The sequence below is a fragment of the Cornus florida genome, unplaced genomic scaffold (assembly GCF_030987335.1).
Source record: "Cornus florida cultivar Cherokee Brave unplaced genomic scaffold, ASM3098733v1 CherokeeBrave_3.0.0_Hap2_Chr03, whole genome shotgun sequence".
Lineage (NCBI taxonomy): Eukaryota > Viridiplantae > Streptophyta > Magnoliopsida > Cornales > Cornaceae > Cornus > Cornus florida.
The window spans coordinates 3,837,437-3,861,952 of record NW_026775573.1 but is presented as its reverse complement, the minus strand read 5'-3'; the positions used below and the strand labels follow the sequence as shown (position 1 = coordinate 3,861,952).

Genomic DNA, 24,516 nt, shown 5'->3' with positions numbered 1-24,516 from the left:
ATGGAGTGGGGGATCATGAAAAAACTAAATGGTTGCTTCAATAATTTTCCCATTTTTTAAGTACTCTATCAAATGTAGTATTATGTTTGGAGTACAACTCATTTTGGACTAAAATTTTCATGAAAAATAGATTAAAAATAATAATAATAAACCACTACACTTGAGTTACCTCCAGAGTCTGTTAATTTAAATAAATAAATAAAAAAAAAACAATTAGTTCAAAGTTTTTAAACATGACTTTATTTATTTTAAGAAACTAATAAGAAAGTTGCAATTTGGTACTTTATGGTGGTCCCAAATAGTATATATTCATGCATTTATCTCTATTTTTTTAAGGGTAATTCACTCGTTTTAATAATTGAATTAGGCAACATAGTGTGACTTATGACAATAAATGATGCCCTATTATGTTATACCTAATCGAAGAATGATTCCCTTCACGCGGATATTATGAGAAAAAGGGAAAAAAAGACAATTTAGTAGCTATCAAATCTTAGGGTAAATTGAAGAAGTATCTTCATTACATATCCGGATTCATTCATATCTGTATTCATTCGAATTTAGGGTAATTTTGTAATTGTTTCAATAACTTTTTGTCATTTTGTTTCAATAATTTATTTACCATCTACATGTGATTTGGTATAAGCAAAGAAAGAAACTATTAAAAATGATAATGTTAAAATTGATGACGATAGTGAGTTGAATGTTTTAGATATATATATATATATATATATATATTTTTTTTTTTTTGTTGGGAAAGGTTTTTGGTGACTTTTGAAATAAGAATTATAACTGTAATTCATGAAATTCAAGAAAAGTGAAGGAATCACTTGTAATATTCAAAAGATATGGCAATAAATTAAAGCTAAAAGAGTATAACACATTCCTTTGATGAAAATATGAGATAATTAAATTCAAAAAATATAATAACAAAAGCCAAGCACTTTGTTAGTTTGTTACCATGGTGGTTTCAATCAAATCAAATCCATTGCGTGCATTAAAATTGATGAATTTAAACTCAATCTATGTGGTTTTACAAATTAAATATTTTTGGTAGCATAGAAAAAATATTTCTGGAAAGAGACAACCAGTAATAGTCATATTTTTTATTTTTTTTTTCACCAGTAATAGTCATATGACTCATACCATCTTGTATGTATCGCCCCTAATGACATATTTAAGTGCTAATTGTATAATTAATGACACATTCTTGAAGAAAATAGAGAGAGAGAGAGAGAGAGATGGAGAGAGATAAAGGTCGTGTGTGTGTGTAACAGGTGGAACAGGATATGTAGCATCATGGCTGATCACGAGGCTTCTTCAAGAGGGTTACTCTGTCCATGCCACAGCTAGATTTGACCCTGGTAAAGCCTCTTCTTTGTTCAAACTTGGAAACTAATGAAATTGTTCTTCTCATTGGTAATATACAATAAATTTTACATGAGATAGACATAGTGTCATTAACACGATAAAATTGCTTCATTATAATTTGGAAGGGACGAGTTCGAAATAAGGAAATAATTTTTTTCAAAACTTGCAATGACGGGAGCAATGCCATAACATCTATACTTGATCTCAATCCCACCTTAACCCCCCCTCCCAAGAAATTCCCATTATCTACTCTAGAGGCACATCTGATTGCATTTTGCCCTTTTTTAAATATAGTCTATTAATAGAGAAAAAAGACACCCTTAAAAGGCCATTTAATAGCACCATGAATTTTTTTTTTTTTTTTTTCTTTCCAAAAATGGCCTTTTTCAAAGTAGCTTGAAAGATTGTTAATGAAAGCTTTATAGAGACTTCATAACCAAAACATGACGATCTTTCTAACATGCACTTGAAATATTGAATGTGACCAGAATTACCTTACAAACCTACGAGGAGCATCAGAGAAGCTCCGAATCTTCAACGCAGGCCTCAACAAACTAGACATTTTCGATGCAGCCATTGAAGGGTGTACCTGGGTTTTTCACGTGGCTCACCCCATGGATGTCTCTGGAAATGAATCCGAAGAAACTGTAACCGAAAGAGCAGTGCAAGGTACACTAGCCATCTTGAAGGCCTGCCTGAGTTCAAAGACAGTGAAGCGAGTTGTACACACTTCAAGTTCAGTGACTTGTACGTTCAACAGGAAGGATCAGGGTGAGACTGAGGAGAGTACATGGACTAATATTGATTTCTACAAGTCTTTCGGCCCATCAATCAGTTCATTTGTGTGTTCCAAGACCAAAACTGAAAGGGCAGCTCTGGAATTTGCTGAGAAAAATGGATTGGATCTTGTGACTCTGATTCTTCCTGTAGTATTTGGTCCCTTCATTTGTCCCAATCCACCTAATTCTGTGCTCATGGCAATGGCTATGATTTTAGGTAAGTGCCTCTTTAGATGAGAAGGATTAAAATTGAAAATCGGGAAAATCTTCTTTGCACCAAAAATAACATGTCATCAACTAATTATATCTTGTCACATAAGTAAAAAATGGATCATTTCAATCCACTAAAAGTTTATTCATTCGTAAGTCAATATGGTTATCACTTATGTAAAAAGTAGTCAGTCTATTAATTCTAATTTATTTTATCGGTGCAGGTAAAGAGGATTATTATAAATTTATTTTAAATTCCAATTTTGTGTACGTAGACGATGTGGCTAGTGCATATATATTCCTTCTTGAGCATCCTGATGCCAAAGGAAGGTACATTTGTTCATCAAACGTGATAACACTGCACAAGATGGCTGAGTTTCTTTCAGCCAAATACCCTGAATTTCAGATTCCCACAGCAGAGTAAACCTAATTATCTAATGTCCTATGTTCTTCATAATTATTATTATTTTTTTATTTTTGGAACAAGTACCAAGTAAACTGCTCTCTTTTTTTTCCATGTTTTCTGCAGTGTTTTGGACAAAGTTGAATATTATATATTTCCCAGCCTCTCATCAAAGAAGCTTTTAGATTCTGGATTCAGGTTTAAGTATGGTCTCGATGGAATGTTTGAGGGAGCAATTCAATGTTTTAGAGAAAAAGGTTTGATCTAGTTCATGTCTCACCAAGTTTGATCTTAAATAACCCCAAATATTAAAATAAAGGAATTGTAAGGTTGATGATATCCATGAACTTCATTTCATTTTCTGTCTTGATGTTGTTTGGCTATCAAGAAAAAACTGAAGGTGAAAATTTACAGTATGTATAAATGGCAGTTTTGACAAAGTCAGTTTCAGTGTGGTTGCATGACAAACAAGGTAGCATTTTCAGCTGCAATTCTATGTGTAAGCTGTTGAAATTTTCATATGTGCATTTTCTTACATGACAAACATGGGTTGTTGTCAAAGTCATCAAACAATAAAACCTCTTCCATCCGTGGACAATAACTACAGACCTTGTCCCTAATTGCATGCTTGAATGAGTGTTGTGTGCGTTACTCTAAATTTGAATTGAATTGACTTTCTCCAGTTTTGCCGTGTGATGACTCAAGTGTAAATGATGTTTGAATTTTTTTTTTTTTTTGAATTGACCATTGGATAGATGAAGCTTATTTATTTATTTATTTTGGTCATTGTCAAGAAACACAAATCACATTCTAAATTTTTTTTTTTTTTTTAATCAACTCTTGGATAGATGATTTTTTTCATTTTTTTTAAATCATTAACAAGAAAAACACACACAATTCACACACCCACAATTTTTTTTTGAATGGTAAAGCAATAATTCACACACCCGAATTGACTATTAGATAGACTGATGAACCTTACTATATTTAAATTATATATCTTATATTAATTTGCGTACTCATCAAAGCAAGTAATTCTTGAGAGAGAGAGATGGAAGGAGATCGATAAAGGTCCTGTGTAAACGGGATATGTAGAATCATGGCTGATCATGAGGCTTCTACAATAGGGTTACTCTGTCCATGCCACAGCTAGATTGGACCCTGGTAAAGCCTCTTCTTTGTTGAAACTTGAAATTAATGAAATTGTTTTTCTGATTGGTAATATACTGCATATTTTACATGAGATATATAGTCTATTCAAGAAGGTGAGTTTTAGCTCGATAATAAGATTGTTCCGTTGTGACACGAAGTTGATGAGTTTAAAACAAGAAAACAATCTACCCGAAGTTGCAATGGTGGGAGCCTATACTCCAAAGGCACATTTGCAATGGCGGGGGCCTATTCTGGAATAAGGTTAAACTGATTAAGTATGGTCTCAATGAAATGTTTGAGGGAGCAATTCAATGTTGTAATAGAAAACGGATTTCTCTAGTTCATGTCTCACCAAGTTCGATCTCAAATAACCCCAAAAATTGAATAAAGGTATTGTAAGGTTGATGATATCCATGAACTTACCTCATTTTCTGTCTTGATCTTGTTTGGCTATCAAGAAAAATCTGTAGGCGAAAATTTACAATATGTACGATGGAAGTTTTGACAAAGTCAGTACCAGTATCAATGTGGTTGACAATTTTCCTAACTATATATGACATTTTTAGCCAGCAAGACTATGGTATATGGACATTTTTTATTTTTGTTGACATCCAAACCAAAATCAAGCAAGGATAACATTCAGTTCACTGGAAAAAAATCAACATTTTGAAGTCTAATCAGTCTAAAGTCAAACCATGGGAAGCAAAATTATCAAGTACTGTTCAGGCTTACTTCAGTTCAGAATCCATAAACAGTGAAAAAATTCTTACATTGATTTTACCGTATACTGAACATTTGTGTTGGCCAAAGCTACACAATGAAACGTATGACAACGTTCAAATCCTTCGTTGCGTAAGCTATCTTTGATGAGGCTGTGAAGAGGTGTAGCCAAATCGTTTCTGAGAAGCCGGCTAGTGCAAACAGATATGCAATGCGGGATGGAATGATAACCGGAAAGGTGGTATGTGAATCCGGGTAGTCATGAGGGGATACAGACTCTGCTGCCCAGATAACAAAGTCATCTTTCTGCAGAAGAAAAACAAAATGGAAAATTTTCAAAAAATATTGTTAACAAACAAAACAGAAACTACATAAAAATTGTTTGAAAACTTACACTTAAAGCAACTTGTCACTCACAAGTTCAGACTGAGATAGTATGTTCTTTCACCAACAAACGCACTGGAAGTGAAACTAATCTAAGTTAAAAAAAAAAAAGAAAAAAGAGAGGACTTTTCACCTCCAGTGGGGGAGGATGACATTAAAGTCCTCAACAGTGGAGCTGCAATGGCCACCAGAACCTCATTATGCTCTGTATCCAGAACGTTTTCGACTACATTTTCGGCCTGGTCACATCTGCAGCGACCTGAGAAGATGAATTCAAATACATCAATTCACAACTGATTGAATAAAATGGCATGGTCACATTTTGTGCACAATCACTAGGTCAGCCCCTTAGGTTATGTGATTGAAATTTATATGTCACCATAACAACATTTGTCACTACATAGCTAGCATTTTGTTTTTTTGCTCTACTTTAGACCTTTCCATGAAGAGAGAAGATTAAATGTTTCTATCACATATTCACAACATGACGACAACATTCAAAGAAAATAAAAATTGCTCTGTTAAAACTTCCAATTCAGTAATGCAACATTTAACTGTACAGGTTCAAACTAGGAAAATAACATATTTTACAAACTTAGAAATGATCTAGCACTGACCATTTTCTGATATAGGAAATCTTCAATTATCCACACAGTTCAAAAAAATGCAAAGCTATCATACAAAAAGCAAAATTGAACCAACGAGTTTCTTTCTTTTTCTTTTTTCTTTTTTTCTGTATACAAACATTTCAGCAAAGCTCAAACTCTGTATAAATACGTATTATCGGAAGGTTTATATATACTGATTCACGTATACAAATATATATATATATATATATATATACATACATAAATATTTATATATATACACACTGAGAGGTTATATATATACACACTGAGAGGTTCATATATATATATATATATATATATATATATGGATAAAGTGCAAAAATCCAGAATTATTGGGGAACGTGCAAGAAACCTGAACTACAAAAATTGTACAAAAAAACCCCCTTACTGTACATTTTTTTGCCGTTTGCCCCATCCGGTGCCGGCGACCCCGTGTGCCTATCACATAACACAAAATATTATGCTACCATAACACCCTTATACACATGAAAAGACTTTAATACCCTTCTTCCATAAACACCTCCTAATCCCTGTTTCAGTCTCTCTCCCTCCTTGTTTTGTTTGTACATTTCTTCCCAAAAAATTGGTAAGTCATTCATTCTCTCTCTCCATATATACAGACACATATCTTTCTATATATAAACCTTTCTTCCTAAAAATTCATTTATGTATGTAGTTCTATATATAGAATCTCACTGAAACAATATAAATAAATATTTATATATAAAGAAACTGTAACTAAAAATGAAATCAATCAATCAACCATATATTTGAATGCATCCCCAAATTTTACTGTTGCTATTAAGCTAAGAAAACACAAAAATGCTTGTGATTGCTGAGGAATAAACAATCAATCGAAGAGAGAGAACGGAGAGATCGAGCAATGGTGAAATCCCCTTTCCTGATTACTCTAATTGATTCCAATCAAAGGGCATCCAAGTTTTGGGTTGCAAGAATAGGAGATCGGAGTGGTGGATGTCGTCTGAGGAGCGTTTGGATAAGCCGAGGAATCTGTGGCTGGGATCGGAGTGGTGGATGTCGTCTGAGGAGTGTTTGGATAAGCCGAGGAATCTGTTGCTGGGATCGGTGGGTCTCTTCTGCCAGCCCATCACCACCGCCGACCTCTTCACCGGCCGAGCACTGCCGCAGTTCATCCACAGCCCATGCATCGTCTCCACCGGCCGAGTTCATCCTCGCCGAACTCACCACCAACAACCCAATTGCAGAGTTTTTGTTGGTTTTTCAAGAACACGAAAAGCTTAATTTATGTACTACTTTACTGGTCTTTCAAATTTTCCGGTATCGGAATCTGACATCATGGGGTAAATTGCAACAAAATTTTAGTTTAAGGGGTTTCTTGCAAATGGCCAATAGTTCAGGGGGTTTGCTGCATTTAATCCTATATATATATATATATATCACAGATTGTTATATATAAAGAACGTGAATCAGTTTACTCAATATGCCCAGAAACAGAATTCGCATTGTTACATGCCAACAAGCAGTTCACAAAATAGAATCCGAAGAGAGAGAGAGTAATGGCGTAAAGTGAGTTGGGGGTGGCTTTTTTCCTGTTCTGGTTTAAATTTAAGGTCTTTTCTTGAATTAAAGAGAGAGAGAGAGTTGGGGAGGATATTTTTTCCTGTTTTGGGTTAGGTGTTTTCTTGAATTACACAGAGATAAATATCATCGTCATATATATATATATATATAAGTTTCAACAAACATGAATATGAACTCAAATTTAGCTAGTGTAGATCGACATACCATTTTTGTTTATGATTTCCATGTACTCATCCTCCACGAATAGCTCAATTTTCCCAGATTCTTGAAGATATTCAAGCATTCCTTGAACATCAATGGTGAGGAACATATGTTGTTGACCGGTGAACAAATCAAAAGCCTCGCGGTGGAAGACTGCAAAACCTAGAATCCCATCGTTATTCTCATCGTCACAACGAACATGAATCTTCACCTCTGTTGAATTGCATTCAAGGGAAACTATAGGAGTAATCTTGGTTATGGAAAGGAGGACATTAACGAACACGTGTGGGTTTCTAAAGCTGGTCTCCATCTTCTGTCCAACCGTGTGTAGTGTGTGTACGTAATACGGGCAAGTAGTGTATGCGAAAGCCAATGATTAGGAGAAATTATTGGGTACCTCAGGGGTGCCACGTCAAAGCCACTAACTGGTACCCCCATCCAATAGAATAATGCCATATGTCATATTAGAGAAACATTTCATGTCAGCTTCAACTCAGCCAAAACTGGGAAACAAAAAGACAGAAAGTTAACACCATCTAAACAGTCGCTGAAAACAAAAATCCCGCCCAAAATTATTTTCCCCAAACCCAAAATCCCGCCTAAAATTCTTTTCCCCAAACCCATAAAGTACTTCTGAAAAAATATTTCTTTATTTCACTCCATCCCGGATAGTGGCAATAAACAATTCAGTCCAAAATTTTCTCTCTAGTCGACAAAGCCTACAACGAAGAAGTTACCGGAAGAGGTATGAGTTTACCAATTATTATTCTATCTTCTCCCATCACTTTTTTTTAATCTTGTGAAAATCTAAAATTTCTGCTATATTATTTTCTAATGGACTGCTTTTATTCTCCTTGTTCTACATTGTTATCCTAGACACCAGTCATTGTTTGTTGATTTATGTATTGATTGTTGCTTAAATAATAATAATAATGAGAATTAATTGAAGTGTTAAAAAGGTAATAGTATTTGCAAGTCATATCAATTTGATAAATCAACTACTGTTCTATGTGTCATGGATATCATTAATGTGTGTCAAAATTAAGTACTCTCTCTTTTTTCGTTTTCTTTTTGTCCTTCTAATTCTAAAAGTAGTTTGATAGGTTTTCTTATTGTAAATAGATTTTGTGGTTTTAATAGGCAACTCATCAAAATGGAGTCATCAGATTCAGAGTTGTTGAGAAATGAAAATGGGGATTTTAACGTACTTAAAATTGGAATGGAAGTTTCTAGTGAAGATGAAGCATATAGATTGTACTGTGAGTATGCTTTGAAGAAGCGTTTTAGTGTTCGAAAAGGAAATTATCGACATGGGAGTGGTGGAGTAATCAGGCAACGTGAATATTTGTGTGCATTTTCAGGACAATATCGATATGGTGATCCTTCCGATCTGAAAAAGGTTAGAAGATTGGTGACACGAATGGGTTGTAAGGCTTCAATTAGGTTTTCCATTATAAATGGAATGTGGAAGGTAAGTCATTTCAGTGATGATCACAACCATGATTTTGTTGCTCCAGAAGAGAGACAATTTTTAAAAATAAATAGAAATATAGATTCTGCTAGTGCTAGCATTATTAATTCTATGGTTGATGCTGGTATAAAAGGGACAAAAGCCTACTCATATATTTCAAAGGAAGTTGGTGGGTCTGAACATGTTGGATTTACTCAAAGTGATTGTCACAATTTTATCAATGAAAAGAAACAAAATCTGATTAAAAGAGGAGATGCACAAAGTATAATGAAACATTTCAGGTGTTGTCGAATTGAAGACCATATGTTCTATCATGATGAAGAATTAGACGAGGAAGGTCGTTTGGCAAATTTCTTTTGGAGAGACGGGAGATCAAAATTTGATTATGATTGTTTTGGAGATGTTGTGGTGTTTGACACCACATATCGAACAAACAAATATAACATGATCTTCGCTCCATTCGTCGGGGTCAATCATCACTTAAAAAATATTTTATTTGGTTGTGCATTTTTGTTAGATGAAATTACCGATTCATTTGTTTGGTTATTTGAAACTTTTTTAGAGGCAATGGAGAATAAAGCACCGAAGACTATATTTACCGATCAGTGTCAAGCAATGGCAAATGCCATTAAGAAAGTTTTTCCAAATACTTGTCATCGTCTTTGCTCATGGCACATTTCGAAGAATGCAACTCAAAACATTGGGAGCTTGTATGCCAATTATGTTTGTTTCACAAATGTCTACATTGTGAAAAAAAGGATGAATTTGAAGCAACTTGGGATGAGATGATTAGAAGATTTTGTGATGGAGGCAACAAATGGCTTAAAACACTTTATGGATTAAAAGAAAAGTGGTGTCCCGCTTTTAGCCTAGACACCTTCACTCTTCGTATTAAATCCACTCAAAGGAGTGAAAATATGAATAATGTTTTAAAGAAGATATCTTGCAAGACCATGGCCTTAATGGAATTTGTGCTACATTATGAAGAACAATGTGAGAAGATGCGTTTGGCAGAGACTCATGAAGATTTTCGTTGTAAACATAGAATGGTGCAACCAAAAATAAGAGAGAGTGAAATATTGGAACAAGCAGCTAGTGTTTATACAACTAGTATTTATTACTTATTTGAAGATGAGTTTCTTTCTAGTTTGAAGGTGCATCTAGAACAACTTGGTAGTCTTAGTAAACTTCACAATTATCGTGCGTTTCAGGAGCGTCACAAAGAGTGCCACATTATATAGTACGACTCCTCAAATTATAACGTCACGTGCTCTTGTAAAATGTTTGAGTCCGCGGGATGGTTGTGTCGGCATGCACTTAAGGTTCTCAATTTGTGGAATATCACCGAGATACCATCTCAATATATTATTGATAGATGGAAGAAATGTGCAAAAGATAGAAATGTTGTTTTTGACCAAGGTGAGTTATCCACGCAAAAAAAAACATCACTAACTGTAGAAAGGAACTTCTTACTTCAACAGGCTTATCGTGCTATCAATTACTTAGTTTTGAGTGATGAAGGAAAAAATGTGGCAAAAAGCCATGTGCAATCAATGTGGGATGAAACTCAAAAACTAATGGAGGCTTGCAATCTCAATAAAAGAAGTGCTGATTCTAGTTGTGATCATACCGCGGAAAGTTGTGTACAGTTTAATGATATGTCCATATTGGATCCTTTACGTGTAAGGGAAAAGGGAATAACCAATGCACGGTTAAAAAGCCATATGGAAAAGAAAAAACGTAAGAAGGCAGGAGGTAACACAATTTTCTCTACATTTACTCAATTTGTTTTTCATATTGAATTTACCTATCCAAACTTATGAGTTATAATTATTTATTGCAGCACCAAAAGCACAAACAAGTGTAAAGCATTCAGTTAGCACCTTTGGTAGCTCAGACACTACAGTTGGCCATGTTCATATGACGAATAGTCGTTCATTTGGTACACCAATGCATGCTAATTTTTACAATCCAAGTCTTTCCCATGAGGTACATTTCATTTTACTTTAATAACTCAAAATACATTAATAACCCGTCTTCATATAGTAAATAAATAATTTATAGGTTATATATTCATTTGTGCATGACATTTTTCAACACGTTTTTGTAGGATGTCATCTCAAACAACCCCAGTGATTGTGAAAGAAGCCGACAAATGCTAATATCTCAAGAGTCGTTAAATCCTGTTGATTCCCTAAAAGATGATGGTTTAATTGGTACAACTTTGTAGATTTTTTTTCTATAATTCATTCTAAACAACACTATTCTTAACTAACCACACACATATAAATATTTTTTGTAGGATTTCTACCAATTGGCCAACATGAAAGTTGAAGTTGGATGACTTATGAAGATCAATAGTCTGAAATTGTTTTATTTTGTTTAGAGAGTGCTACTTTCTTCCAAGAATTGCACTTTTATCATATTAAGGATACTATGTAATGTTTGGATTGTAATGAGTGATTGCCTTGCCTTTACTTTTAGTAAATTTGTTGTCTTTATTCCATGATCCGTAGTTTGAAGTTCTTGTATCAGTACTTAAACCCTGAAACCAATTTAAAAGGGTAAACCAAATGTTTTTTTGTAAGGTTTTAAGGATGGAGGTATCTGAAGCTTTTGATAAGAAGATACAAGTCCAGTGATGTACTTGTCAAAAAAAAAAAAAAAAATCTTTTTTCCTTTATTCAAGCAAATAATGAATTTAGATTATTCTTGGTAGATGTTTTTTTCATGAAAAAGGCTCAATCAATAAAAATAATAGGTATTCTTGTGAGAGAATTTGTTTGTTAATAAAAATAATAGTGAAACTTAGTGGTTGATAATCCAATCAATATACAAATAATGGGCATCCTTGGATTACTAATTGAACTGCAAAGCAAACATTCAGATGTACACCAGCGAATACAGCATTTTAATGAGTTTCCAAACCACCACTGGGATGTGCAAAAACCAAATGTAGGATCTCTGATAGAGAGCTTTTGTGCATCTCTCCTCAAGCCAAGCTTGGCTCAGCAAAAAGTGCATTATGAGTCCATACAAGTACTGGGCTCTACTAGGTGCTCCCTGTCTCTCCTCTCGTTCAAGATCATACTGGCCCTTCCCTACTTCTCCTTGTTGCCTCTTTTTCCCCATTGAGACCAAGGGCTTGACCAGTATTTTTTCTTTAGAACCTCCAAGAATAGGTTTGTTTGGACCGATCTCCACAGTTCGGCTGGGTTTACATCATCACAAACAAAAGGAAACCCCTACGTTTTTTTCGAAGTTACCTGTGTTCAAACAAAACATTGATCAACAAGAAAATAAAATTATTAACACATTTAAAGCTGAATATCAAAATATGAATTCAAATTAAAAAATTCAACAAACCCATTGGAAACAATGGATCTCAAAAATTGCGAGAAAATGAAAGAAATACAAAATAGTGATGAAAGAATTCATACTGAGAGAGATCTGTGGTGGTGTTCATCCGGCAATGGAGGCAAGTTCTACTAGATTTTGATGTCCATTTGTGAGATGTGGAGTAAGAAACAGCTTTATTCATTTTTCGACCAAAAATTTTTCTTTTGTGGTATTTGAGGAAAAAAAATATTATAATGTGAAATTTGAAATTTGAAAATTGAAAATTTTGACTCAATTAATTTTAAACGGTGTTAACTTTCTGTCTATTTGTTTCCTGGGCTTAGTTAAAGCTCACATGGAATGTTTCTCTAATATGACATATAGCATTATTCTATTGGATGGGGGTACCAGTTAGTGGCTTTGACGTGGCACCCCTGAGGTACCCAATAATTTCTCAATGATTAGAGCCTTTTATAGAAAACAGAGTTGACTCACCGTAGTAGTGGCAAGCGGCCGCATAACAATATTCAAAATAAAAAATTTATTATTATTATTTAAAATAAAAATTTCCTCTCAATATTAATATAATAAGAAAAAGGGTAAAGTATATAAAACTCTCTTAAATTATACCCTTTCTTCTTAAAACCTTTCAGAACTTCTATTTTACAATTAATTCTCCAAACTATCTAACGTTTTACAAAAGTCACCCACAGTTGAAGTTCCGATTAATTTTTCCGACTAAACAGCGCGTGGTATCAGATACCAAGTCTTTAAATTTATAATGACGAAGACCATTATAAGCTATTAAATATATAAAGTCAAAATTCCCAATTTGATACATTCCAGGAAAAAAAAAAAAAAAAAAAAAAAAAAAAAAAAAAAAAAAATCCAAATTGAAACCACCTCCAACTCCGTCTATTGGAATCCAAGATTTATTCTCTATGGCCCAAGAAAGTGCTACTTGAAAATGGTAAGTATAATTTGGACAATAAATAATGTTTTTATTATTTTGGTCAACTTTAATTTTTTCAAAACATCGTGACTTTACCTCCACCAAATTATAAATATGGATTCATAAGTCCATGTATCTATAATAATTCCTAATATAATATAAATATTTAAAGGAAAGCATCAAATAGTTACAAATTTTTAATTATTACATTATTTGGAAAAAAAAAAAAAAATTTATTACATTATTATGTAATAATAATAATAGAATCTCTTTTAAACTATTTTTTGAACTATATCATTTTGGGGAATTTACACTGACTTCCTCTAAGGTGTTTTTAATATAGACTTACCTCCCCTCTTATTTATCAAATTATACTGACTTCTCCTGTCAAATTTGTCGAGTTTAATTACGATTATGTCATTATATAATATATATATATATATATATATATAAAAGGGATAATTACACTGACCTCCCCTAAGGTTTCGTCAACCTACACTGACTTTCCCTTTTGTTTGTCAAATTAGAATGACATCCCCTATTAGAGCTCTTGGATGGATGGAGTTAACAGTTCTATCAAAATTACTTTTATACCCTTATTATATCTACATTGTATTTTGTTATAAATACAATAAATTTTAAAAAGACAAAAACGCTTAAAGTATTTTTTTACTCTTTTTCCTCCCTACGACCTTTTGCAGACCCATTTTTGGGACAAGAAGAGATACCCATTTCAGTCTAAGAAAGGATGGTGGAGGTTATGGGGTGGGGATGGCGGTGGGGAAGCTGTAGGTTTTGGTAGTGCTGTGGTGCAGTCCTTGCCTTGCTGTTGCTTCGCTGAAGTTTTTCGCTGTTGTTTTGCCTGTAGTTCCTAAAATATTTGACCTTTTTTTATCTCTTTCACTTTCTAATTAATTTATGGCATACGTCTATGTAATTTACCCTAAAATTTTCAACTTAAGTTTGCAATTAAGCCTTAGATTCCATATTACGGAGTAGATTGTTGAATTAATTCGGATAAGTTATATGACTGGTCTAATTTTTAGTCATTTGATATTAGATTAAATAAATAAATAATATATATATAATTAATGTAAATTTCTAAATTAAAAACTCACAAACAAATTTTTTGAAAAACTAAGGGCTTGTTTGGTTTGTAATTTTAAAAACAGGTATCAGAAATTGAGAAAACATAAAACAGTTTTCAGATAATTATAAAATACTGTTATCTAAAAATAGGCATTTTTATAATTGAATTTTCATAAAACAGTTTTCAGGAAAAACTAAACAAAACAAAGTTTTTTTTGTACAGTTTTTAGTTTTTGGAGAACGAAAAACAGTTTCCATAATTACAAAACAAGCAAATTCTGAATCTCTTAATTATTAATACAAAATACCTTGAGATTTAAACGAATGCAGTTAATAAATAAATACAAAGGTTATAAATATATTTATAGCAATAAATCTATATAAAAAATAAGAGGAATAATACATTTTTCAGATTCGAAAAATATCGAATAGAAATTATACCGGAAGGGGTGTGGACCCCACAAATGATGTCATGTGGTGGGATGCTTCAATCAGATTTGATATTTTGCGAATTTTGAAAGTGTACTATTTTAGTAAAAGTAAATATTGAAATTTGAATTTTTTTCTTAAAAAAATTATTAAATTTAAATTTGAAATGAGCTCAAATTGATGTAACCTCAATTCAAACTTAACTTTAATTCAATTCTAATTGTAAAAGTGATTACGTGAAAAATCGAGTGCAACCAGACCTTAACACATTACTTATTATATTTATACTCTATTTAGCCGAGGATGGAAAATGATGAAAATGAGAAGAGAATGGATAAATGTATTTTTTTTTTTGCATTTGTGTTGGTGGGGTGGAAGCAAAGAAAATGACTATAATATCATTGTAGCATTAGATAATATATATATACACACATTTAAATTAATTTGAAAGTATCCTTTTAATTTTATGTAACAAAAATATATAATTTTTTCTCAAAAATTCAACATTTTTTTTCCCGGAAATTCAACATGTAATTTTTTTTTTTTGCACCCTCCTCTCCCCTCACTTTTGAATAGAGAATTATAGTAAATGGGTACTCAAAAAATATGTCTGATCTTTCTCATCTTATTTTCTTGTTCAAAAAAATTATGGTGTTGACTTCGTTTGTTTGGATGTAAAATATTTTTTTAAAAAATATTTTTTTTTTATTTTTGGTATTTGGTTGTCGTAAAATATTTACAAAGAAAAAAAAAAAATTTAAATTTAACAAAAATAACTTATCCATCAATTTTCGGCAAAAATTTTTGCATGTCTGTCTGATGGATTCTACCTTAATCTCGTAAACCTTTGCCAAATACAGAAAATAAAAAAATATTTTACCTAATTCATATTTGATTTGTCATTGAAAGGATAAAGAGAGATTTTTCATAATACCAAAAATAAAAACTTAAATAAAAAGATTTAAGTTTTATATGAAAAAAAATACTATTAAAAAAGTTTTATATGAAAAAAAATACTAATAACAATTTAAACGAAACTTTCATAATACCAAAATAATTTACCATTAAAAAAATAATCTTTATTGGGCATTTAGATCTCATCTTAAACATGATAGCAAATTATTTAAAATAATTTAATTTATAAGGTGGAGTATGTTTTTCGAAACAAAAATGCTTTTTTTTTTTTTTTTCATGATTATTTTTCTTTCTTTTTCTCTCCCCCAAAATTACCTGTATAGAGCTGTTTCTTATGCTAATTAGGTATTTATTTTCATTTTGAATTGTAGATCTCAGCATTTAGTAGAAGAGGCATTTAAAATTTTTTATAGATCGTGATTACACAATTCTGATGGAAGTTATAATACTGCTATTGGTTTCTACTCTTTTCTTTTTTTATATCTGCTTTATTTTACTTTTTTCCCGTTTTGAAACTGTTAATAATACAAATTTACTTGAATTAGATGTAAATATGTGAGTATGTATATATATGTTGGTGTGTGCGTCTAAATATATAGTTATATACATCAATAATGCGAGATAACTGTTGATAATGCGAAAAATCATAACCTGTAGGCATTTGGTCTTTGTTTGCATATCATAACTGCTGATCTCCATCTTCTTTGGTGAATTATATGACCTCTTTTTTCTTTTAATTTTTTAAAATTTGATTTATTTGTTATGTTCAGCTTTAGTCGAGTGATTTTGTGTTTATCTACAACATTTGATGATTTAGTTTAGTTCAGCTTTAGTGCAATGTAATTGCTACCAAGCACCGAGGCTCTGCTCCCATATATGTCTCAAGTGATGTTTTTCATACTTCTACAAACTGTGTTATAGGAAAATATAAAAAGTGCCATTCACTTTTAAGTGTGACTAATATATGTGATGTATCACTACTAATCAAATATATAAGTATAGGTTTACCGTACGACTCAATTATGTTATGCAAAACTCTGATATAAGTTATTTAGTTTTCCAATGTAATTGAATTTTTATCGTTCAGCTTCTTTTACAAAGTGTCATAATTTTTGGAAGTGTAGAATTTTCATCAAGTCTAATTTTTGTTAGCTGCTCTAGTTACCAGCAGTATTTTCCTTCTACTAGTTTCTTACAGAAGAAAACTACTTCCCGATCCTTTGATTTGGTACAATAATCAATGACTAAGCCAATGAAGGAATTGTACTTGGTGATTTGCTTGGTTGACTAAGCCAAGTCAGTGCGTCACGCCCCGCCCTTGTAAAGAACACGTTAAAGTTTCAAATTTGTGTAAATATGTCCCTTTTGACACATTAAAATTATAATTTATCCAAATTACCCTTTATAGACTTTTTATACATTATTGAAAAATAATAATTTTGTGAAATGACGAAAAAGGGTATAACTTAGAGGATAATGATTATCAATAAGCTTATCTCTATATTGAAGATTAAGTTTTGATGGAAGTAACGAATTGGGTCAGTGCTGTGAGCAAACTGAACTCACTCATAGATACATATATATATATGTAAACAGTGTGCAGAACTCCATCCAAAAACCAACTGAGCCCAGAAGCTTAACAGAAAAGCTCCTTACACACACACACACACACACACATACATGTATATATATTTTTAAAAATTTTGAAAAAAATAATTAAGAACTGCGACCAAACCAGAAAGCTCCAACGCGACCAAACCGGGGAGAGCTTTAGCGATTGACCCATCGGAGTGTTAGAAATTAAACTTTATTTTATTTAGTGTTTTACATTTATGTGAGTTTTTTATTGGAGTTAGTGGGGGGCATGAGAGTTACAACTAGTAAATGGTCATGTTAGTGGGTTAGTGGGAGTTTTGCCTACTAAATGGTCATGTTAGTGGGTTAGTGGGAGTTTTGCCTACTAAATGATATGTTAGTGGGGTTTTAAGTTTCATTTACATTTATGTTTTGAAGCCTATATAAACCCATGCATTGTACTCATTTTCTATCAAGTGAAATAAGAATTATTTTCCTCCATTTCTATTCTCTTCCAAATAGTATAGTGTTGTGTGTGTAACTAGGCCACTATTTCCAACAAAGTGGTATCAGAGCTAGTTTGTGAGAGAGAGAAGAAATGGCAAACAATTCGGTTCCATTTCAAATGCCTCGATTCACCAAAGATAACTATGAAAATTGGTGTATCCGTATGAAGGCAATTTTGGGAGCACAAGATGTGTGGGAAGTTGTTTCCAAAGGTTATGATGAGCCAGAAGATGAGGCAACTTTGTCTCAAGCCGAAAAAGATGTTTTACAAGCCATGAGAAAGAAGGACCAAAAGGCGGTGATGACCATCCATCAATGTTTGGATGATGGAATGCTACAAAGAGTTGCTAGTGCAGAAAATGCAAAGCAACTATGGGAGATTCTTCAAAATTCCTTCCAAGGAGTTGATAAAGTGAAGAAGGTTCGCCTCCAAACGTTACGGGGTGAATTTGAAGCATTGCATATGAAGGAATCTGAATCAATTTCAGATTATTTTTCGAGGGTCCTGGCTATTGTAAATCAACTAAGGAGATATGGCGAAACCACCATGACTGATACAAGGGTCGTTGAAAAGATCCTTCGGTCGTTGGATTCCAAATTCAACTACATTGTTGTAGCCATTGAAGAGTCAAAGGATTTGGATTCCATGACTGTTGATCAACTCATGGGTTCGTTGCAAGCTCATGAAGAAAAGGTGGTGAAGAAACAAGAAGCATTGGAGCAAGTGCTACAAACAAAGTTTTCGTTGAACGAAAGAGACGAAAAACATGGAGGAAATCAAAGGGGCCGAGGACGTGGAAATGCACGTGGCCGAGGAAGAGGAAGAGGCCGTGGAAGAGGAGAAAGAAGTGGTCAACACACAACCAACAATGAAGAAAAAATCCATGACTCACAACAAATAAGAGGTCGTGGTAGAGGAAATTACTCAAGGTCATATGGAAGGAGGTATGATAAGTCTCAAATTCAATGTTATAATTGTCAAAAGTATGGTCATTATGCTTCGGAATGTAGAAATGTTGCTAACGATGTTGAAGAAAAGGCGAATTATGTTGATGAAGAAGTGGAGCCTACTTTGTTGTTAGCATACAAATGTGAAAGGAGTGATCAAGAAGATGTGTGGTATCTTGACACCGGTGCTAGCAACCATATGTGTGGTAGCAAAGAGAAATTCGTTGATATTGATGAATCAATAAATGGCAAGGTAACATTTGGAGACTTATCACAAATTCCGGTAAGAGGGAAAGGTAAAATATTGATTCGTTTGAGAAATGGGCATCATCAATTTATCTCTAATGTTTATTATGTGCCTAATATGAAGAACAATATTTTGAGTTTGGGACAACTCTTAGAAAAAGGCTACAATATATCCATGAAGGATTGTAGTCTTTCGATAAGAGACCCATTGGGTAATTTGATTGCCAAGGTTCCAATGACAAAGAACCGGATGTTTTTGCTAAATATTCAAGCCGACGAGGCTAAATGTTTGAAGGCTTGTGTTAATGATTTAACTTGGCTTTGGCACTTGAGATTTGGGCACTTGAATTTTGGAGGATTAGAGTTGTTGGCCAAAAAGAAGATGGTGAAGGGATTGCCTTTCATTAGCAATCCAAATCAATTATGTGAAGGATGTCTCGTTGGAAAGCAATCAAGGAAAAGTTTTCCTAAAGAAGCTACCACAAGAGCTACGGCGCCACTACAACTTATCCATTCGGATGTTTGTGGTCCAATTTCTCCATCATCATTTGGTAAGAATAATTATTTTTTATTATTCATTGATGATTTTAGCCGAAAAACATGGGTGTATTTTCTTAAACAAAAATCGGAGGTGTGTGAAATTTTTAAAAAATTTAGAGCACTTGTTGAAAAACAAAGTGGCTATGATGTAAAGGCTCTTCGATCCGATAGAGGTGGTGAATTCACATCAAATAATTTCAAAAAATTTTGTGAAGAAAATGGAATTCACCATCCTTTAACGGTTCCGAGATCGCCCCAACAAAATGGAATTGCAGAAAGGAAGAACAGAACCATTCTCAATATGGCTCGAAGCATGTTGAAAAGTAAGGAAATGCCTAAAGAATTTTGGGCTGAAGCGGTTGATTGTGCGGTGTACTTGTCCAATCGGTGTCCTACTAGAAGTGTGCAAAACAAAACACCACAAGAAACATGGAGCGGAAGAAAGCCAAGTGTCTCTCATTTGCGGGTTTTTGGGAGCATTGCCCATGTGCACGTGCCGGATGAAAGGAGGACCAAGTTAGACAACAAAAGTGAAAAAATGGTGTTCATTGGCTATGATGCAAATTCCAAAGGCTACAAGTTGTACAATCCAAGTAATGGGAAGATTGTCATTAGTAGAGATGTTGAATTCGAAGAGGGAGCCACATGGGATTGGAACACTCCAAATGAAGATTATAATATTTTTTCAATTTCAGATGAGGAGCAAGAAAATGAAGGCATGGAGCAGCCCATTTCTCCACCAACATCACCTCCACCGCCATCAATTCAAGATCAATCAACTCCATCATCATCAAGTTTAAGTGACACACCACCACTTCGCATGAGGAGTCTTCGTGACATATATGACGAAACAGATGAGGTAACGGAAAGGTTAGGTGATCTAACACTTTTTTGTCTCTTTGCGGATTGTGAACCCGTAGGATTTGAAGAGGCGGCACAAGACAAAAAATGGAGAAATGCTATGGATGAAGAAATTAAATCCATAGAGAAGAATGACACATGGGAGCTTGCTACACTTCCAAAAGAGCAAAAGGCAATTGGTGTCAAGTGGGTGTATAAAGCAAAGCATAATGCAAATGGTGAAGTTGAAAAATATAAAGCAAGATTAGTCGCCAAGGGGTACAACCAAAAGCCCGGAATTGACTATGATGAGGTATTTGCACCCGTAGCTCGTTTGGAAACAATTAGATTGTTAATTTCTTTGGCAGCCCAGAACAATTGGAGAATCCACCAAATGGATGTGAAATCGGCTTTCTTGAATGGGTTTCTTGAAGAAGAGGTGTATGTTCAACAACCCATGGGCTATGTTGTAAAAGGGCAAGAAAACAGAGTCTTGAAATTGAAGAAGGCTTTATATGGCTTGAAGCAAGCACCAAGAGCGTGGAATAAGCGAATTGACAAATATTTTCAAGACAATAATTTTTCAAAGTGCCCATATGAACATGCTCTTTACTCCAAAGTAAGTGAGAATGGAGATGTATTTTTTGTTTGCTTGTATGTGGATGATTTAATCTTCACAGGTAGCAATCCAAAAATGTTTGAAGATTTCAAGAAGGTTATGGCTCGAGAGTTCGAGATGACAGATATTGGCATCATGGCTTATTATCTTGGCATTGAGGTCAAGCAAATGAAGGATGGAATTTTCATTCACCAAGAAGGCTATGCTAAGAAAATTCTTAAGAATTTCAAGATGGAAGATTGTAAATTGGTGAACACGCCCATGGAAGTTGGAATTAAATTGTCAAGAGATGAAGATGGAGAGACGGTGGATCCAACATTTTTCAAAAGTCTTGTTGGAAGCTTGAGATACTTAACATGCACAAGGCCGGACATATTATTTGCGGTTGGGCTTGTTAGTCGGTTTATGGAAAGACCCACCATAACTCATTTCAAGGCGGCTAAGAGGATTCTTCGTTACATCAAAGGTACCCTTGATTTTGGGTTATTCTATTCATTTTCTAATGATTTCAAGCTTGTGGGTTATTGTGATAGTGATTGGGCCGGAGATTTGGATGATAGAAAAAGTACTTCGGGCTATTGTTTTTTCATGGGAAATACTGCTTTTACATGGTGTTCAAAGAAGCAACCCATTGTCACCCTCTCAACTTGTGAAGCAGAATATGTTGCAGCCACTTCATGTGTCTGTCAAGTAATTTGGTTGAGGAATTTGTTGAAGGAATTACACATGCTACAAGAAGAGTCAACGGAGATTTTTGTGGACAACAAATCAGCAATTGCTTTGGCCAAGAATCCGGTGTTTCATGAACGAAGCAAGCATATTGATACAAGATTTCATTTCATTAGAGAATGTATAACTAAGAAGGAGGTGGAGCTCAAGTTCATCAAGTCACAAGATCAAGTTGCGGATATTTTCACCAAGCCCCTCAAGTTTGCAGATTTTCACAAGTTTAGGAGTTTGCTTGGAGTTGAAAAAAAATCAAGTTTAAGAGGGGGTGTTAGAAATTAAACTTTATTTTATTTAGTGTTTTACATTTATGTGAGTTTTTTATTGGAGTTAGTGGGGGGCATGAGAGTTACAACTAGTAAATGGTCATGTTAGTGGGTTAGTGGGAGTTTTGCCTACTAAATGGTCATGTTAGTGGGTTAGTGGGAGTTTTGCCTACTAAATGATATGTTAGTGGGGTTTTAAGTTTCATTTACATTTATGTTTTGAAGCCTATATAAACCCATGCATTGTACTCATTTTCTATCAAGTGAAATAAGAATTATTTTCCTCCATTTCTATTCTCTTCCAAATAGTATAGTGTTGTGTGTGTAACTAGGCCACTATTTCCAACACGGAGTGCTTCACTGACCAACCTACAGGAGAACTTCAGTGACCCAAGACCGACATCATCTTTAATATAAATTAGGGAGAGCTTGGGAGAAAAAAGACTTTGCACGATCTCTCATTCTCTTGTCTTGACCAAACTGTAGGAGATAACTGGATCTTCGCTGTCAGCGATCCATGTATAAGCTTCCACTTTGGAGTTCAACATCTTCACTGGGCAAGTGCAGAAGATGGAGACAAAAGCTTCAGTGAGCTATCCAAACGATTAGAATTTCAGACTATGCTACCAGTGAGCTTCATATACTCTCTCCACCTTCACCGGGACCGGATTCGAACCGTGCAACACGAACGATTTTGTTGTTATAAAAAATTCAACTGGCTAATTCTTCTGCTGCATTAACACGAACGATTTCGGTCATAGACGATAAATAATATGATTTTGATTCATGGAACGTTCTTCTTCTTCTAACAAATAACTAAATTTTTGCTGGAATGCAGTCTGGAGGACAATGAAGCATTCATATTTTATGACCTTGATTACTGTTTTATCTTCTATTTGGGTACCAAGTTTGGCTGATGTTTTGCGTAAAGAAAACACATAAAATAAAATAAAGTTAGAAACATGAATTATTGGGATTTGTGGAAAGTAAGTGGATGTTTTTTTGGTTGTTTTATTATTACTCCAATTGCAATCTGCATGGATGAGTAGGAAATAGAGGTAACTTGAATTGGTTGTACAATTGGTATTGTTATCAGGCAGTAAGTATTTGGCTGGCATGATATATTTATAATGTCATTTCTCTACCGCCGGAAACCTCCACCATGTCAGCACTGAACTTTTCTGGCCCTTGGTTTTCAATTTCCTACACAGAAAGTTTAAAGAATTCTAATGTGTACATAACATCCCTATACTATAAGATTAACAGCATACACACCCCCTTGGGCATTTTTGGAAGAGTAAAATGACAAAATGGGCATTATAGCATTATATTATGTTAGATTTCTTTTTGAGGGTGTTTCAGCAAAATGTTAAAAGAATAAGAGGGTAATTAGCACACTTTTTCAAATAGGGGGTGAAAGTATTAGGCGGTGTATACATTAGGGGTGTTTTCTACACTTGACCCTTAAAAACTAGAGATCTGTATAAGTTGTGAGCTTTCCCTTAATTATCTTAATGATCATGTGTGTGTGTGCTAACATTGGATGCATTGTCTGTTACTTCATTTCTCCCCTACTCTTTGCTTAACCTGGGGACATGTATAACTAAATATAATAAACTTTTAATACCTGTTACATTTCGTTATTTTAACTGAGTCGAGTTATGTAGGAGAAGTCTATTATCTTAATCATCATTTTATATGTTTACCTATTCATACATATCTGTTGTGTCAGTATCTATTGATTGTGCCTCATGAATTAATTTGATCTATTTACAGGTTGGAGTTGTAATTATTGATAGCATTGCTTTCCACTTCTGTCAAGATTTTTAGGACATGGCTCTTGGAACTCAATTACTCGGTGGAATGGCCTTAAAGTTGATGAAAATTGCAAAAAGGTTCAGTTTGGCAGTAAGAATTATTGAGTCATCTTTATAGAATTTTAAAGTTGAAACTTGCTCATGTAATTGATGGAAATACAGTTGGGGCGGGGAGGAAAGTTGTACTTTAAGGTTTATCTATTTATTTTTCATTTCTTCTTTAAAACTTAAATTTCAAATATCTGATTCCATTTGATATATTAAACGATCCTTGCATGTTTGACCTGTATCCTTGTTTGTGTTGGGTTGCGTTGGGGGTATCTAATCCAAAAGGTTAACGCATTAGGTTTAAGTCTCAGATTCCCTTCTTCACCAACCCGACAGTTTGAACATCCCATCCCATCTCATCTTCTTCGCTTGCTTCCGGAAGTAGCTGTTATTATATGGAGTATTTGCAGTTAATACTTCGTGGGTCTTATATTATGTCTTTTTGAGATTAAAAGCCCTGATATGTCCAAATGTGCTGCTGAGTAATTTTTTAAGGGTTTAGTGTTGGAAACTCCCTTGAACCATGCTTATTGAAGGGAACTCTCTGGTTGTGCAGTGAAAAATATGAGTTTGTTGGGGGTGGGGCAAGGTGCATTATGAACTTGTGAATTGTGAAAAATATTAATGATAGAATTTTGAATTTCTTGTTGATGATTTGTCCATTTTTTCCATTTCAGTAATTTTTTACATATGATAAATAAGTAAAGTTTACTAAGTAGCCCATTAGTAATTTCTTATCTCAAGTCAAAAGATAGAAAAACCTTAAAACCATAGCCA

General features: G+C 33.8%; 3 protein-coding genes across 4 annotated transcripts; 2 read left to right on the top strand and 1 right to left on the bottom strand.

Moving 5' to 3' along the window:
* The first annotated feature begins 1,747 nt into the window (after window positions 1-1,747).
* On the top strand, window positions 1,748-3,031 carry LOC132300957 (vestitone reductase-like). Its single transcript, XM_059798259.1, has 4 exons — window positions 1,748-1,762; window positions 1,860-2,367; window positions 2,585-2,780; window positions 2,890-3,031. Exons 1-4 carry the CDS (start codon window positions 1,748-1,750, stop codon window positions 3,029-3,031), a joined length of 861 nt encoding a protein of 286 aa, XP_059654242.1.
* A 1,527-nt stretch (window positions 3,032-4,558) lies between these two features.
* Window positions 4,559-7,751, bottom strand: LOC132299112 (uncharacterized). Of its 2 annotated transcripts, XM_059795573.1 has the most exons (4): window positions 7,416-7,751; window positions 5,153-5,278; window positions 5,030-5,094; window positions 4,559-4,941 (listed from the first exon to the last, which is right to left on the bottom strand). In XM_059795573.1, exons 1-3 carry the CDS (start codon window positions 7,720-7,722, stop codon window positions 5,057-5,059), a joined length of 471 nt encoding a protein of 156 aa, XP_059651556.1. In that variant the 5' UTR covers window positions 7,723-7,751; the 3' UTR covers window positions 4,559-4,941; window positions 5,030-5,056. The 2 variants fall into 2 exon arrangements, with proteins under 2 accessions (XP_059651556.1, XP_059651557.1); XM_059795574.1 differs by lacking the exon at window positions 5,030-5,094.
* Window positions 7,752-8,565: 814 nt separating this feature from the next.
* On the top strand, window positions 8,566-9,672 carry LOC132300956 (protein FAR1-RELATED SEQUENCE 5-like). Its single transcript, XM_059798258.1, has one exon. The coding sequence runs from the start codon at window positions 8,566-8,568 to the stop codon at window positions 9,670-9,672; it is 1,107 nt and encodes a 368-aa protein (XP_059654241.1).
* Window positions 9,673-24,516: the final 14,844 nt, after the last annotated feature.